General features: G+C 48.0%; 1 protein-coding gene and 1 pseudogene across 1 annotated transcript in view; one reads left to right on the top strand and one right to left on the bottom strand.

The window, feature by feature from the left end:
* Positions 1-685: 685 nt before the first annotated feature.
* LOC144130748 (U2 spliceosomal RNA) lies at positions 686-862 on the bottom strand (annotated as a pseudogene).
* Positions 863-14,836: 13,974 nt separating this feature from the next.
* Positions 14,837-17,284, top strand: part of Cda4 (chitin deacetylase Cda4) — a 75,223-nt gene continuing 72,775 nt past the window's right edge. Inside the window, exon 1 of the mRNA XM_077662981.1 lies at positions 14,837-15,292. Within this exon, the coding sequence (XP_077519107.1) occupies positions 15,205-15,292 (88 nt within the window). The 5' untranslated portion in view covers positions 14,837-15,204. The remainder of the gene's footprint in view (positions 15,293-17,284) is intronic.

Below are 17,284 nucleotides of genomic sequence, written 5' to 3' on the forward strand. Positions count from 1 at the left end.
GTGGAAAGCACGGTCGGGTTACGGAAGACGGCTTAGATGGTCTTTTTATGGTGCTTTTTTATGGACCCCGCAGGCTCTAATGCCCAAAAGAAGGTGCGGTTGCAAGAAAGCAGTTTCTGTGCACGCATGCGTGATGGGTGCGCCAAAGAAATGCCGTGCGCTTTCGACGGGTGCTAAGCTCTAAAACGAGAACCTCGAATGTATGAAACCTTAACTGTTCCATAACCGGGTGGGAAGAGAGTAAGCAAGAAGAAAATGCGGCGGCCCTTACAAAAATTTCTTAGTCTATAGACTGTCCAAGGACTTTTGTCTATAAAGTCTATAGACATTCTATAGACAGATCCTATGAACTAATATATGGCAATACAATGCGTATAGACCGTCTATAGACAATCTACACAGTTATGGCCATACAATTTAGTAGATTGTCTTCTATAGAGAGTCTATAGATTATGAGTAGAAAAAAATGATATATCTATCAGAAGGCAATGTAGTGTATAAGAAGTCTACAGACAGTCTATAAACCATTCTTCTAAGGGAGGCTCTGTCTGTCTGTCTGTTACCAGGAAGAAAGGAAAGTGCACAGGCCTGCCCACTGGCTCAAGCCCAGCCACAATCGCTACCACGTGCAGATATTAGGAGAGTTGAAAGATGGGATAGAAAGACAGGATAGTAAAGACGCGCTAAAGACAAGGCCGATCCCGGAGGCAGTGCAATACCGGGCCAACCGGTGGCGGAAGTGAAGCAACCTTCAAGCACTCCGCCACATTTCCAAAAATAAGTCCAATAGGTTGGGTTCAAATGGGGCCCGTATCAGATATTCCACGGGTCCCAACCCATCTCATATGCCGTAGGGAGGGCCCTACGGAGGTTCCCAAACAATGAATAATAAGTATAGAAGGCACAGGAATCAGCACCGAGGTTTCATCACATTTCTGACGCTTAGATTCAACAAGGCATGTTGCTGGGCTAGTTGGTTTGGCATTTTTTTTGTGTCTCCTTGTCTTTTTTTGTCTGTGTGAATTTATTTAATAATAATAATAATTGGTTTTGGGGGAAAGGAAATGGCGCAGTATCTGTCTCATATATCGTTGGACACCTGAACCGCGCCGTAAGGGAAGGGATAAAGGAGAGAGTGAAAGAAGAAAGGAAGAAAGAGGTGCCGTAGTGGAGGGCTCCGGAATAATTTCGACCACCTGGGGATCTTGGACGTGCATTGACATCGCACAGCACACGGGCGCCTTAGCGTATTGCCTCCATAAAAACGCAGCCGCCGCGGTCGGGTTCGAACCCGGGAACTCCGGACCAGTAGTCGAGCGCCCTAACCACTGAGCCACCGCGGCGAGGAATTTATTTGCGCCAAGGTGGATTTTTTTCCTAGATTCAACAATCGTATGGAAAAAACATGCTTCGCTCTGTCAACGTGTTTCCATATATTTTACTTTTCTTTTGGCCCACGCCTCTTCGTACCAAGCCTTTATATTTTAAAGTTTATTCAACTACGTCTATCCTAATTATATTATTCGCATTTCGTATTAAATTAAGTGACAAGAGAAAATAATTGGCTCATGATTTAATGTTCCCCTCCTATCGGTGGTCATTGCCACAAGCACACAAATGTGGATCGCATGTTTGCAAAATACACACGACACTTGACAATGATTTGAACAGAGGTGCGTGGCCTCGTAGATGCTCGAAAATGAGCGAAGATTGTTGCATAGAACCGTACGTTCTACACAAGTGCATAATGAACACGAATATTCTTTCACCGCCAGAAAACAAAGAACAGAAGAACAAAGTCGTCCGAGGCCACAACAGACGTGGCCCTAAACACTGTGTTTCACCTAAGACTCTACATAATTTTTGAAGATAGGCTTTTTGAGTTAGAAGAGCGCTTTTTTTTGGCATAGCATTATCAGCGGTGTAGTGCATCAGAATACAGCTAAGTCGTGCTGACTAAGAAGGTGGTTAACTAATATTGAATAGTTTACTTTTAACTACAACTGTTAGGCTCCATAATTACTGAGAGAGCCCACTGTAAGCAATATCCATGTCAGGTTTTAGAATTTCGAAAACGTGCTTACCTTCGGAGCTGTGGCCCAATAAATTTCGGCTACATCGCGCCAAAATACATGCGCTACCGAGGAGCTTGCAGGTAAACTACCTCTCTAGTGGGCGTAACTCGTAGAAATAGCCAAAACTTGATGGGCCACAGCACCGAGGGTAACGGAGTTTTAAAAATTCAAAAAACTGATATGGATATTACGTACGGTGGGCTCTCTAAATAATTAAGAAGCCTAACAGTAATAATTAAAAGTTAACTATTCAATATTAGTTAACCAAGCCTCCTAGTCACTACGTCTTAGCTGTATTCTGATGTACCACACCGCTGACAACGCTATGCTGAAAAAGAAAAGTGCTCAGCTAATTCAAAAAGCCTATCTTTTAAAATAGTGTGAAGTCTTAGGTGAAACACCCTTTATACGACCATGACCTTCGATAGCCTAGCTCAATCGGAATCGGCCTGTACCGCAGATCCTGCGAGTTAACTAATGCGCTCAGTGTCCCGGTTGTCCACTCGTTCTACTCTAGAAACCCACTGAACTGCGCCAAAGGTAACGAGTGTTTGAGGTCAAGCTTTCCCGAGTGGCAGTCACTCGTTTTCAATCTCTCGCGACCTCGCATTTTCGCGTAACTCTTTACCGGCAGTTTGAAACCTTTCTTCGTTCATTTTTATTTTTTTTCATGTCGACGCTTACTGTGTGTGCTTTCCAGCTGAGGTTCGTTCCTTCGAAGTGCGACTGCAATTTCGGACGGAGCAACGGCTTTCTCGCTGCGCTGACCACAACTAGAGGCGACAGTCGTGTGCGCACAACCTTAGTTGGTGAGCGAACTGACTACTGCGTGCACGAGGGAGCGAGCGGAACAGTGAACGAATACATGAGTGAGTTAGTGAGTGATATAATAATAATTAATAGTTGGTTTCTTGGGGAAAGGAAATGGCGCAGTATCTGTCTCATATATCGTTGGACACCTGAACCGCACCGAAGAGCAGTTCAGTCACCAAACTCACTACTAGCAGCCTTAGCGTTTTTCCTCCATAAAAAAGACCGCGGCGGCTGCGTTTTTATGGAGGAAAGACGCTAAGGCGCCCGTGTGCTGTGCGATGTCAGTGCACGTTAAAGATCCCCAGGTGGTCGAAATTATTCCGGAGCCCTCCACTACGGATCTATTTGTTCCTTTCTTCTTTCACTCCCTCCTTATTTCCTTCCCTTACGGCGCGGTTCAGGTGTCCAAAGATATATGAGACAGATACTGCGCCATTTCCTTTCCCCAAAAACCAATTATTATTATTATAATTATTCAGCTCACTGGCCGAACTGAAAGGCTGTTCTCTCTCCTCATGCGAAAAATTGCTTCGAAGAGATCAGCGGCGGTTTTTATGGAGGAAAAGCGCTAAGGCATCCCTGTGCTGTGCGATGTCAGTGCACATTAAAGATCCCCAGGTGGTCGAAATTATTCCGGAGCCCTCCACTACGGCACCTCTTTCTTCCTTTCTTCTTTCACTCCCTCCTTTATCCCTTCCCTTACGGCGCGGTTCAGGTGTCCAACGATATATGAGACTGAAACTGCGTCATTTCCTTTCCTCAAAAGTTAACTATTATTATTATTATTAAGAAATCAGCGCCGCCCACGACAATGCGCGGCGACATATAGAAACTTTTACTTTTTTATTTGGTATTTTTTTATTCTGCATTGTTTTTCCGCTTTGTCAGTCTCCTGTAGGCACAATATTGTCGTGCGTTCAACGGGGATGTCTTACAGGACAGGCTTTCAGCATTTTCGCATGTTTTAGAAACTCTTCTTAGAGCGCGCGAGAGAGCATGACTTCATTTGGCAGCAGGTGAATATCTAAAAAAAAGGGGGGGGGGGGGGGTTAAGCGTGTAATTGTCTAGAGTAAAACCGCACTGGATCCTATTGCTTCGACGAGAAAAGATAAAATTCATTGAGCGAATAACACCGATCGCTAGCCCTTAACCACCCCTTCAAGAGGCGCCATAAATGCGCCCCTGTTTGGCAGCACATTTCGTTGGCAAGCCAGATTGAAAGGCCTAAGCACAAAGCTGGCTCTCTACGTGACAGGCCATTGAATGCACGCAAATACTGACTACAGAACTTAGAACTACAGTAGGATACAAATCAAGAACGAAGAGGGAAATGCCCCTCAAAGCAAGTCCTCCAGCCAATGACGCCTATCGATTCTCATGACGTCATGGTTAATCCCTCTGCTAGGGATGACAGAAAAAAAAGCGCAGATGAGAACCGCAGGAAATGGCAGATGAAAAGCGATTAACCACAACTTCATCAGATTAACAGGGTCGTCATGAAAATGACGACAATTTTTCAAGTGTTCGGCTGCCGTTTTGAAGGAACGGCGTAAAGTAACAGGACGCGCACTCATGAGGCATGCACACAGAAATCGCCGAATATAAATGTAACTTGATTCTAAGCAAGAGCAGCATATAAACGCACCAATTCAAGTCAGCATCGCCTGCCATTTTAGAGTAAGCAACGTTGCTGCGTCTTTCGCGAAATACGCAATTCTACTCGAAAATTATTTGCACTAAATAGCATTCGCCCCATATTCACGATAAACCAGCATTCACTCACGCTATTTAATAGCCACAGAGTAACACGCCGAATTTTGCTGCCTCAGAAGCATCAGGAAGCCTATCTCTAGCATAATTTTGCTGCTCTCTGGCGGGGGCTACCTGCATACACAAGCCGAAGGGTACCCCTATGTCCGAACCGCTGGTTTGATGTTGACCACTGTTCGTTGAGGAGAGCCCATTTTGTCTCACAAAAGTTGCCTACACCTCGATGCGGACATGGAGCTACAAAATGTTTACTTGAAGTAAGACATACACCTCACTTCTGCATTGGATTATGTTGTTACCAAAGACAGCCGAAAACGTGACCTTTCGTAGTAGTAGTAATAATAATAATTGGTTTTGGGGAAAAGGAAATGGCGCAGTATCTGTCTCATACATCGTTGGACACCTGAACCGCGCCGTAAGGGAAGGGATAAAGGAGGGAGTGAAAGGAGAAAGATGTGCCGTAGTGGAGGGCTCCGGAATAATTTCGACCACCTGGGGATATTTAACGTGCACTAACATCGCACAGCACACGGGCGCCTTAGCGCTTTTCCTCCATAAAGCGCCAAATCGCCCATGTGCTGTGCGATGTCAGTGCACGTTAAATATCCCCAGGTGGTCGAAATTATTCCGGTGTTACATATTTGCGCCTGTGAAACAAAATGGCGTAATTGACGTCATCCTAAAAGGTGAAGCTCTACGTCGAGTCGCCCTTCTAACTGGCAACCTTGCCCACAAGTAACTTGGTCCTAATTTTTTTCTTTTGTTTTTCACAGACTCTATATTAATAGACTTGCGGTAGGACTCGCTTGTGCAGATGGCGGGCCGAACTTTAATACTAAATTTCGCAGCTTCTACGTCCCAACTAAGGTCCCGAAAACACTTCGAGTCTCGATCAGCGCGGATCAGACGCACGGGGGCAGCAGCTGCGCGAGATTTCCTCCGAGAATGAACGAACGACACCACAGAAGAAAAGGAAAGCTTCACGGTGAAAAAAAAAAAAAAGCAACATAGTAAGGTAAGCAGCCAGCGCAAAGATCTGGCTTCCAATTCCGCTTTCAATCGATTCGTAAAAGTGTCTCTCGGCCGGCGAGACTTCCTGCATCGGCTTGCAAAGTGGTCAGCCGTATAAGAACGCCGTCCCTTCTCAATGCTGGGTCGACCCCGAGGCGATCTTATTTCGGCCCACGGGTTTGTATTTGAGATGCAGCTCGCTCGATTTTCAGCTAGGAAAAACGAAGGGCGCTTTGTCATACTTTCCTTTGTGTTTTCTTCGACTCACTGCATTGCGTCCAGGTCCGCGTGGGACGCCGTGATAACAGAAAGAAAATGCAGAGGAGGTTTCACAACTCTCTTGTGCGACGAATGGAACTATACAGAGGCTTTAATGCTGGCTTCCCCATTTAGAGAAGCTAATTTGAGGCTGTATCTCTGTAAACAGAGGCACTGTGTCGACAAGGAGTGTCAGATAAGCTGGCGTCAACGTCTGCTGCTATTAACCGAAAGTCTATACCTGTTCATATATTCTGCTCCTCCACCTGCCAAACAAATATAAGAGAGTTAGGTAGCCATTATTCTTGCAAGTGTGTGCAGTACGCATGGATGTGTGACATGCGCGCAGTCAATTTTAGGTGGCTTTAAAAGAGAAGGATGCGTCGCCATCATTATTATGGGTTTGTTATCCAAAAGAAAGAAAGAAAGAAAGAAAGAAAGAAGGAAAGAAAGAAAGAAAGAAAGAAAGAAAGAAAGAAAGAAAGAAAGAAAGAAAGAAAGAAAGAAAGAAAGAAAGAAAGCTAAAAAAAGAAAGGAAAAAGAAAGACAGAAAGGAAGAAAGAACAGGAGACACAAAAACTTCATGAAAGACTTGCCGCCCAGGGAACATAAACTTTAGTATTCGCCAGTCCAACTCACAACCACTTGTTGTTTGTTATTCAGCATATTGCACAGGAGCGTTGTTAAACAATGAAGAACGAAACGAAGCCGTAACGCAATCAATTAGGGCATAAATGCACTTCAAAACGAGATTGCGCAGTGCTCTATATCGAGGGAGCGTAATGAGAGCGAATAATTTGATGATCCCGGTCTGGTACTGCCTACGCTTGGAGGCGACGTCACTGTGTTGCGAGCAGCGGATGATGGCATGACAAGCCAACCAAAGGTGATGCCGATGTCGTGAATCGTGGCCACGAAACGAGCCCCTCAGGCAGTGCGAAGGCTACTCAGACAGAGATGCAAACACGCGGATAAGCATAGACCCGGGCACAAATACGATGCGTTCACGCGTACAGCCACGCGCACCCACACGGGAGTGTTCATTTGCCGCCCCAGGTGGCAAGTACACAGTCGTTCCCCGGAACACAATGGGTGCAGGGTTTGGAAATGGAGGCGTCCAAGACAGATTGCGAGGCGCGCAACGCAGACGGTGCCCACTCGGTCAGGAGCCGGATGGAACCTGTTGAGGAGGGAACGGAGGCCCCGGCAAAATCGATGCACAGCAGATGGCAGGATACATCCATTCTGTCTCGCAGCGGCCGTGACCACGCGTTGCATAAGACAATGCGAAAAAGCGGCACCACGCTGGCCACTGGCGGCAGGGTACAATGCAATCAATGAAACCGAAGAAAGCGTCCGCCGCTGCGGGCACCAGAAGGGGGGGCAGGCAGCATCCCGATTCAGTGAACGCAGCAAAACAAGGCCGGGTGCAATCGGGGAGTCAAGGCCGACCGCGCTGTGTCCATGGAGCGGAACGCACAGGGCTGCCCGATTATGCGGGCCTTCCACTCGGCACGCGGGTCGATGTGGGGGCGAGAGGGAGAGATAAAAGGCATGTTCCAAGAAGCTGGCGACGAGGGACGGAAGCAGCGATTCGAGATGCACGTGTTTGCTGCACTGGCAACCGGAGACAAAACGGACTATCGCGATACGAGCGCTGAGAAAGTGCAACAAACTCCACAAACAGCGTTTCTGTGCTTCTTCCCGTGAACTAAAACAAACTCGCGAACTCGTGACTGACCCGCCGCGGTGGCTCAGTGGTTAGGGCGCTCGACTACTGATCCGAAGTTCCCGGGTTCGAACGCGACCGCGGCGGCTGCGTTTTTATGAAGGAAAAACGCCAAGGCGCCCGTGTGCTGTGCGATGTCAGTGCACGTTAAAGATCACCAGGTGGTCGAAATTATTCCGGAGCCCTCCACTACGGCACCTCTCTCTTCCTTTCTTCTTTCACTCCCTCCCTTATCCCTTCCCTTACGGCGCGGTTCAGGTGTCCAACGATATGTGTGACAGATACTGCGCCATTTCCTTTCCCCCAAAACCTATTATTATTATTATTATTATTATTATTATTATTATTATTATTATTATTATTATTATTATTATTATTATTATTATTATTATTATTAACTCGTGACTGAGTTCGTTTGCTTTAAAAGGTCTACTTTAGAAGCAAAAAAAAATAAAATATTGCAGCAAGGCTGACTGTGGAGGGTGCGGAGTTTCTTTTCCTTTTTCTTGGTTATTCCTTTTCATGCTCATATTCCCCAGCCATAACTCAGTGCAGCCCCTGCTCTTCGGAGTTGAATAATGATGACTTGCAATTTTCGTGTAGGCAAGCAGCTATATGACTCCACTTTACCGCTAGTTGGCTCCACGGGTTCTTGAGACTGGTATATCTGAACGCATTTCTATTCACCAGCTCAGTGTCCAGTCTTAAATTAATAACACCGTAGAGATGAAAAGAAATTATACAACACCATCCTGCATGCAGTATTTTCACAGCATTAAAATAAATTCGGTCCTCTTAACGTCCTGTCATCGATAATGGTATGTGGCATGAAATAGGCTGGCACACTTGAACCCTGGCATACTCGAACCCCGTTAGGTGATGACAGCAAAATAAGGGGCACATTCACGGCAATCACTCTTTGTTCTGAATCGTTTCCTTCCTTTTTTTTCTCTGTCTCGCTTGCACCGTCGTCTTGCTGCAAGGCGCTATACAAATCATTATCACAGCGCTACGGAGCAACAGCAGAGACCTCAAGCCACTTTACTACAGCGCATTCGCGCGGGCTCTGCCCGCATCCCAGCGTGGATGCATAAGACAGACCTGGCATGGTCTCCGCTATAGCTAAGCTCTCGATGTTGTGCGTGCGGGGATGTCGAACATTCTCTTATGTATTGCCCAGAACAACGCAGAGAGGTTTGTCCTACTCGTTTCCCTAAACAAGGCCAACAGGGCGGAGGGCCACATGGTTCAGTTCACGACACTGTTTACCCGCGCGGAATGCATTCATGCAGGAAGGAGTCTTCCCGCCTTCTTCTAAAGCTCCTGCGAGACTTCGATATGGACTCCAGATGGTGACAGCAGCAGCTGATGACTATTGTGGAGGACTGTGCGCGTAGCGATGTAGGTCAGTCAGGTCAGATATGTGTGCCTCAAATTGCCGACATTATTTAACATCCGAGTGTCGCTACGGTGGAGCAATTGCCGGCAGAATAAGTGCAAGGCTAATCCTACCAGTAGCTTACAACAACCTCTTTCGGTGCAGCTTCTGTTCTGCACTGTCACCGATAACGCTAGCCCTTCGGAGGGTGTAGTTGTAGGCTAGTTGGTAAGATATTAAAACAGCAAAAAAAAAACGCAAAATACACAGGACCGAAGCAGGAGACAACACAGAGCGGTGCCAATAATTTCCAGAAGGCAACATCCTCTCTCTCCAGCCAGAGCCTTGTTGGTCACCGTGTGCACAGACGCTAGAAGATCGTACTTGTCCACCGGTGGTCAGAGGCTGTACTTGGAGCCATGCTGCAGCACACTTTCCCCTTCTGCGTAAACTGAGGCGTTGTCGAGGAAGGTGACCAGGACAACGCCCACTTCATTTCTAATGCCTTTTTTGGGGAGTCGATGACGCAGGCAATTCTAGAGGAATTCAGTCGACTGGCTGCATTCTGCGTTGAAAATCACGCCATCACCTCCAACCCTCCGGTCCAAGGGCAAAATGTCGAAAGCGAAAATTTCGAGGGCAAGCGCTGAAGAACCCGACTTGTCTCCGCCTTAAGGATCCTCGAAACTATTCTCCAATGGCCGACTGAAGATCCAAGCACTGCAAACAAGGACGAAACATCGTAGGGGCTTGTGTTGTTTTGCAGGCAAAAGGCGTAGGGCCCCCTATAGCCCTGCACGTCGGAGATGTTATGATTGCAGAACACAGTGCGCAGTGATCCTCAAGCGCTTTCCCTTTCTGCGTCATTCGATGTTCAAGGTAGGTTAAAAGTTCCCCGGGTCTGCGTTTGAACTGTATATTCGGGCACCTGCGGAGGCTCATGCTACCAAGGTAGTGAGGGGTGAGGATGAGACTCGATCGCGTCCTCAAGAGATCTTGAGCTTCGGACGTGTCGAAAATGTCTCATTGCACGGTTCTATAAAGCAGAGGCCGTTGTCTGGTGACTTCTCACCAACCCTGTATTTAGCGCTCAACTTTAGAGCGGATAAACATGGAGGATTCTGAACCTATGCAGGAGATGCTCGTATTACTGGCCGCTCTGTTCGTTTACATCTCGCGCAGATTTCAAAATTTTTCTTCGAGACTTTTAAGCGACGATAAGAGCCTTTTTTTAAAGCGAAAGCTTTATTGGCCGCAAACTTGCGATTTCGCCGTGGCGGTACTCCATCGAGGCACGTGACGTCACAACGCGCGCCTCGCCGCGGAAGGTTACTGTGCTTCGCGCGCTCGCCGCGCCATCTGGCATGACGTCACACCGCGCCGCTCGCCGCCGCCGCCGCCGTTTGGTAGGACGTGACACCGCGTTCCTCGTCGTTGCGCTTGCCTCCGCTCGCTTCGACAGCGGCGTCGCATGCGTGATAAGATGTCACAGGATTGCAAAGGAGAGCTGGCGTGCGCCCCAACCACAGTTGAGGCGACGGTATGGACGGCGACAATTCTGATAAGCTGGAGGAGCCCTAGAATCGACAGAGGAACGAGATGAAGAGGAAACGAATCGCCCAGGAAACAGACGAACAGCGCGCCGAACGACTGGCTAAACGCCGCCGTAAATATGCCGCCGCGAGACAGGCACGTTTAACGTCCGGTGTCTCGACCGCTAGCAGCAGCGACAGCAGCCGTAGGAGAGACCTGAGTCCTGCTCCACTGAAGACAGCCCGTGATGAACGATGGAATGCGACCAAGAGACTTCAGCGACGGGCTCAAGAAACCGAAGAACAACGTGCCGTTAGCCTAGAGAATAGGCGTAAGAGTGACGCGACCCCTTCAATCCTTGGATAGCCTCGGTGCTGAAATCAAACATGGACCTACAGGTCATACTGGACGTTTATGTCTGTGCTTCACGTTGTGGAATATGGGAACAAGGCCAACTGGGGAGTTTCACACTTGCTTTCGCTACATATATCCTGGCATAACCGAGCTAAGCCATTGCCATTTTTGCCTTATTACTACTTCAAAACGGTGGCAACCTGTCTTAAGAACGTAAGAGGTTTGAATCGACTAGCGGGAATATTTTCAAACCCGATTTTCTCGCTGGTAAATGCTTATTTTATCGCTGGACAATCGTCAACATAGTCAGAAAGAACTCGGGATTCAATAATTTTTACCGAGAACAATAATTGGATGGAGTTGTCCGCAGAGCCCCTTTAAGGACCAACTTTAAAAGAAGTTACGACGGTAGCGACAATGTTTTTAAATTTGCGGGCGTTTACCTTTCTCCAATGTGCTTAAGAGGGTATTTGCAAAATCCCCCATAAAATCCTCTTTCTCTACTACCAGCAGACTATTCTTTTGTCCCCTAATCCTGGAGCGGATATTCTCTCCAGAGTCTTGTATTCGAAATGCTTATGGCTTCTTCCTAGAATTTGAGGCAAGTTTTATGCTGTCCTTTGGTCATCCTCTCGAGGTGATGAACAGTTTCCGCCGAGGTTGACGTCCTGAGCCCTTCTTCACGGTGACCGTCACAGGCGATGAAGTATATCCGCTCTAAATTCGAACAAGCCAGATTTTCGCAGTTTTCTTAGAAAGTGCTTGCTCTTTAATGTGAGCGTTTAGCTTTACGAAGCAATTCGGCGCCAGTAGAATTTGATGAAAATGTTTGAGAATCACAAAACGTTTGTACGCATCGGTGAAGTGTACCGGTAGATGCGCACGACTCTCACTTCAACTCATCTCCAATGCCTGCAAAATAGGTGTTGGGCGACTGAAATACAAGCGGGATAAACGTCTTCAATCAATCATGAGGCATAAGCAGCACGAAAATCTGCCCGATGCGTTTGTTCCATGTACATAAGTGCACGGACTTTTGCAACTGCTTTTTAAACGCGATGTAAGACTAGAGGCGACACTTAAGCTCTGCCTTAAGGATATAACGCGATAGCGTTAATGGGTTAATGCCCATATGTGCGAAACTAGTCATCCTCAACTTTGCATTCATAGATCGGTGCACCCCTTATACCACTCCTGACGCAGTGGTGCAGCAGTTAAGCGATGCGACACTGCACCGGCAGTGACTGTTTCAGACAGGTTGTAAGGATCTCACAAGGTCATGTGACCTAAGTGGGCTACCCAGATGGTTCACCCAGGTTGCTTCTCTGGGGATTTTTTACTCACGCCGACGACGACTCTTAACGCTATCACGTTAAACGAAGAGGAGGGGCAAGGGAGCGAAAAAGCAGAGATGATTTATGGTTTATCGCGGCTTGACGTCCCAAAGCGACTCAGGCTATGAGGGACGCCGTAGTGGAGGGCTCCGGAGATTTCGACCAACTGGGCTTCTTTAACCTGCAATGTTGAAAATCCGTATTGTCTGCTGATGTAAATAGGCATGTTTGTACACGGTTCTGTTATCGTAGTTGTTTTATAGCCCTCTGTGCTCTACATGGAACAGATCCGAAGACATACGTTTAGTGCCATTCCACTTGTAGTTACATGAAATATGCAGTAAACATAAACTAAAAAGAGAAAGCTTCAGTTAAAATTTTCTTTCTAATAAAGTTCGCGGAATTTTTGCCGTCCTGGTAAAGCGGTTTTCAACGACAGATAGGGTGGTGCGAATTTCTGGTGCCAGCAGGAGTGTTCAGCAGCTGAATAGAGGTGTAAAGTATACGGGCTGAAAAAAAAAAAAAGGTTTTCGTAGGCGTCCGCGTGCGACCGTGGGTTTCGCACTGTCACGCATGGTCGCTCATTCGTTCATAAAGGTGGGCGTTCAGTGTGATAGGCACAAGTGGGAAAAAACTACGGAGAGGACTCTTAAGTCACATTATGAGTGCAATGCGATAGCATTTGATCTCATATTTGTTGCAACTTTTGTCTGCGTTTGCCTCAGTTTCTTTGCGATTTTCGGCTCATCAGCTGCCATATTCGGACTGCCAGCCGCGGTAGCAGGTATCCGCTATGCTGTGACTACCGAAGTTTGCATATATCTCACTTTTATATCATTTTTTATTTCGTTTCTCTATCTGGGTTGCTGTATAGATACTAGGTTGCTCAACCCAGTGGGCAGATGGTGATGACGTGGTGACCTTTCTCGACCAATAAATAATTTAACTGCCACCTGCCACGCTCGGCAGGTTGTGATGACGGCACAAGGTCACGTGCCATCTCTCGACCAATCAGGGTGGCCCGTCAAGTACAATCACAAGCACAAGGTCACGTGACCGCTCTCAACGAATAAGCGAATTTCGCATAGGACTTTCGGGGGCGACAACTTTAAAGCCACAGCGTTAAAACGGGCGCTGGGGAGAGCCAAGTTAGTTCCCTTTAGTTCCTCGCACTCATCCATGTTACGACGACACCGACAACGCCGCGCAGCAGAGAAGCGTGACCTTAACAGCTGCCGCTGTAAAAAAAAAATTAACTTCAAGGATGACAACATGCGCAACCCACTTGTTAGGTGCTGTCGCCGCTTTACACTTTGGCAAGGAACGATATCGACCACAACTTTTATCCACGTAATTTCCGGGGTAAATAAGTGCTCATTCGGACAAACAAACATGGAAACACGATATCTGAGGTCTCACTTGAGGAGCTGAGTGGCTTCAAGGCACCAATTGGCGCCCTCAATCTAGAATAGGAGGTTATACGTTTGAAACCCGCAATAACTAAATTCGTGTTTACGACAAAATTTTTCATTGCCGCGAGAGATTCGTTATCACGAGAATAGCACGTACACATGCTCTTTCTCTGTCGTCGTCGTTTTGTTTGCGCTGCTTCGGTTTTCCCTATCCTCTCTCAATCTCATCAGCACATATACACATATGTACAAAAATAAGGAGCAAACCACTGCTCTGTGTTTCCTTATCTCGATCGCAACCCGCACTCACTTTTCAAATCTATTTGTTCCTTTCGTCGTTTTCGTATTAGGATTTTGTCACGCAGGACTGGCCCTGAACTCTGATGCCTTGCGCTTTGCCCCCGATCAACTAAAGGGCGCCGAAGAACGCCACGCGGGACAGCGTGGGTGTGTCAACAACAACACAAAGAAAAATCTTAAGGATACAAAACGAGGGACACTTCTTAAGCCTCGTAGCGTGCGGACAGCCTCAAGTATCACCGTTTGCGTTCAATGCGAGCGCTCGGCGGTTCCTTTGTCTCGAACCCCGCCTTCCCCGAATGATATGCTCGGTTCGGTGGTTCCTTTGTCGTTGCCAGAGTTTAAAGAAGAAGCGCGGAGCGGAGTGTTGTTTCGGCATATTCGATAAGCGGCCTGGTTTTGCATCGAGGATATCAGGGGAAGAAGAGCGGAGTAAAACACTACAAAATAACGGGGAAAGAAGTACAAACACACCCATACAGGGCACCTGGTGCCAACTGCAATAAAGTATTGAGAGAACGAGATGATGCGCACACAGGCGGAAGACCGACGTTCATAAGCAAAAACTAACGCCGGATCCGAAGCAACCAACGAGAAAACAAAGCAGAGATCTTTGTATCCGAGAACTGCAGAGCAGACACGGAGGAGCCAGGGGAAAGAGTGCAAGTTGGTGCAAGCGTCACCGGCGCAGAAAACCACGCACGCGCTCATCCCTGGCGAAGCGGTAGACAAGCGTCAGTGAAGCGAGCGAGAGCAACGGAGGAGGAGGAGAGTGACAAGCAAGGGTGGTGGTGGGTGAGAATCAACGTTGCTCGCTTGCGAAGGCTGCGAGAGGAGGAAGAAGGGAAGAGGGGGAAGAGAAGCGTCCAGTGGAAAGTGTTCGCTGTGCGCGCCGCGTGCGTACAAAACCGGGTTGCCTTTCGCCTTCGGTGCGAGTTGAAGACGAGCCTGCCTCTCGAGAAGGGGATAAACCGCCGCGATCCAACGCAACAACCGGCCCTTCCTACACGGGACCCAAGAAGCAGCCGCTCTCTTTCCCCCTCCCTTCTTATTCTTCTTGTTCTTTTTTTTTTCTGCTGTTCTCTCGCGGGTTGGACGACGCGGCTGCCTCGCTTGCCTTTAGTCGAGCGCGAAGACATCAGCGAGAGACCACCGTCTCCTGTCCGCTGGTTCATCGTCACTCGTGTCTGGTTCGCTTGCTAAGCGAGAAGACAAAGCGGCAGCTAAAGCTTGAGCATGGAGTTCTCATCCGGTGGAACGCCGGCCTGGCTCCTGGCCACGGCCCTCCTCGTGATCATGGGGCACTACGTCACAGCAGCAAGTGGTGAGTGGCACACCCAACAGTCTTTCACGTCTGCTCCTTGTTGGTCGCAACGAGGACCCTTTCAAGTCGTGTGCGGCAGTAAGTCGCTCTGGAGTTTGACACCTTTTCGACCCGAAGGTTCCAATTCAGCTGAAAGCTTTGAATTGGCGGGTTCGTCAGAGGCAGTCGAGCGGGACAAAGGAGTCATCAAAAGACAACTAGCAGTCTCGGCAGCTCACTTCTGGCCTCCTTTCAAGCTTGGGGCGTATAAACTACCCAAGCATTCTGCATAGACCCAGAAGCGCGAATGCGTACACGCAGCGTTCATGTCCGATCCGGAAGACGCAGTCAGTGCGTTTAAAGCCTCACCAAACAGGTATTATCAGTCATTGTCTCACGCATCTAGCTCTTTCCCTCGCCCCAATGTTAGCCGCCGTGTAACAAGCACCCGGAACTAATTTTCTATGCGCTCATTGGAGCGAGAATTTCAAACGTCGGCGCACCCATACCAAGACGTTTAAGGCTGACTACACAAGCGCGCGCGCGCGCAAAAGGCACCAACTCGCAGCGCGCCCTGGATGTAGTACAAACCTACCTGTATTCCTCACTCCTCAGCCTCGCGGTCTGTGCCCACGTTTTCCGCCTAGCGACGCGAACGGTGCCTACAGGAGCCCTAATTCGATTCGACGTCAAGCGGTTCGTAGGGGTGCGCGTGCGATGCATACATTGGCCTGTCAGCAATCAGACCCATTAGCTTATAGGGTTCTTGCAAGTTTGATGGAAGATGGCGCGAGGAGAGGCAGCGGCGAACGCGCGGACCGAATCCATATCGAGACAAATCCGGGCGTTGGCGACCAATCGTTGTTGAAAAGATATCACCAGTTACGTAGCGTCTCTGCAGGCAGCAGAAGCACATGGACATTTATCGCATTGCCAAAGCAAGCGACGATAAATGTGACGTCCGATTTAAGATTTTTCTGTAACGAATCGCAGCCCTAAGCCGAGGTTTCGTGACGTTTCTGTGTTACCAGCTTGCCAGTCCAGAAGATCACCGGAGAACTAGTCACATTGTGCTGCAAAAGGGATAGATGAAACAGGAGTGAGTGGTGTCACTGGATGACACAGTGGCAGCAACCAGCCTGCAGTTTATTTTTAATCTGTGTCATGAACGCTGTGGCAGGTGTACCTTCCAAACTGTCCCTGCGAAGAGGGCGTGCCACTCCTCCTTTTAGCTTTATCCTATATAACCTGCCACCACCTTCCTAAACATTTGCCTAGCGGAACACTCGTCAAATGAAAAAAAAAGAAAAAGCACGTATTATTTTAACACTTTGAGCTAAAACCGTGTCAACAACTTTCCAGAGCTTGCTTGCGTAATGGCATAAGCCGACCCCTCATCGTGCACAAAAAAAAAAGATTAACTAGCAACGTAGCAAACAAATTGAGGATCGCACTGAACACGCGATAGATAGCACGAAGTTCTCAAGCTAGGTGCTCTTTATACTTTCTCATTCTTTTTTTCCGTACCGTCCTGACTTGGATAATGAAGAGAAGAATACTGAGGACACTGCCGTTGTAACACCAGCAGTTGCTCTAACACATCCGCCCCCCCCCCCCCCCCCCCCTCCCCCCTCCGCCGCAAGCAATAAAACTGCTCTGGCAACAGAAGCCGAGCTTGTGAGTTGGCTGCTAGCATGTTTTTCTCCCCAAGTCGGCAGCCCGTACGTGATCGCTTTGCAAGAGTGTAGGTGGTGCTTGATAACAATCGGGCCACTACTTCTTTTTTTATGTTTTCCGAATTCAAGGTGCATTGCGTAGCATTAGAAAATACTCGGCCGTATGAAGCGAAGTCTTGAGCCATCGCGGAGGAGCCAGGAACGAGGTGACGCCATGAAGAAAAGTGACATTAATCATTCGCCCTTCTTCATGCAGTTCTCTTGAAGGCAGTGACTGCGTACCGTGCATGGCTGCGTTAATGCACGCAAATCATTAGGCGAGAAAAAAATCTTGTTA

The sequence above is a fragment of the Amblyomma americanum genome, chromosome 4 (assembly GCF_052857255.1).
Source record: "Amblyomma americanum isolate KBUSLIRL-KWMA chromosome 4, ASM5285725v1, whole genome shotgun sequence".
Lineage (NCBI taxonomy): Eukaryota > Metazoa > Arthropoda > Arachnida > Ixodida > Ixodidae > Amblyomma > Amblyomma americanum.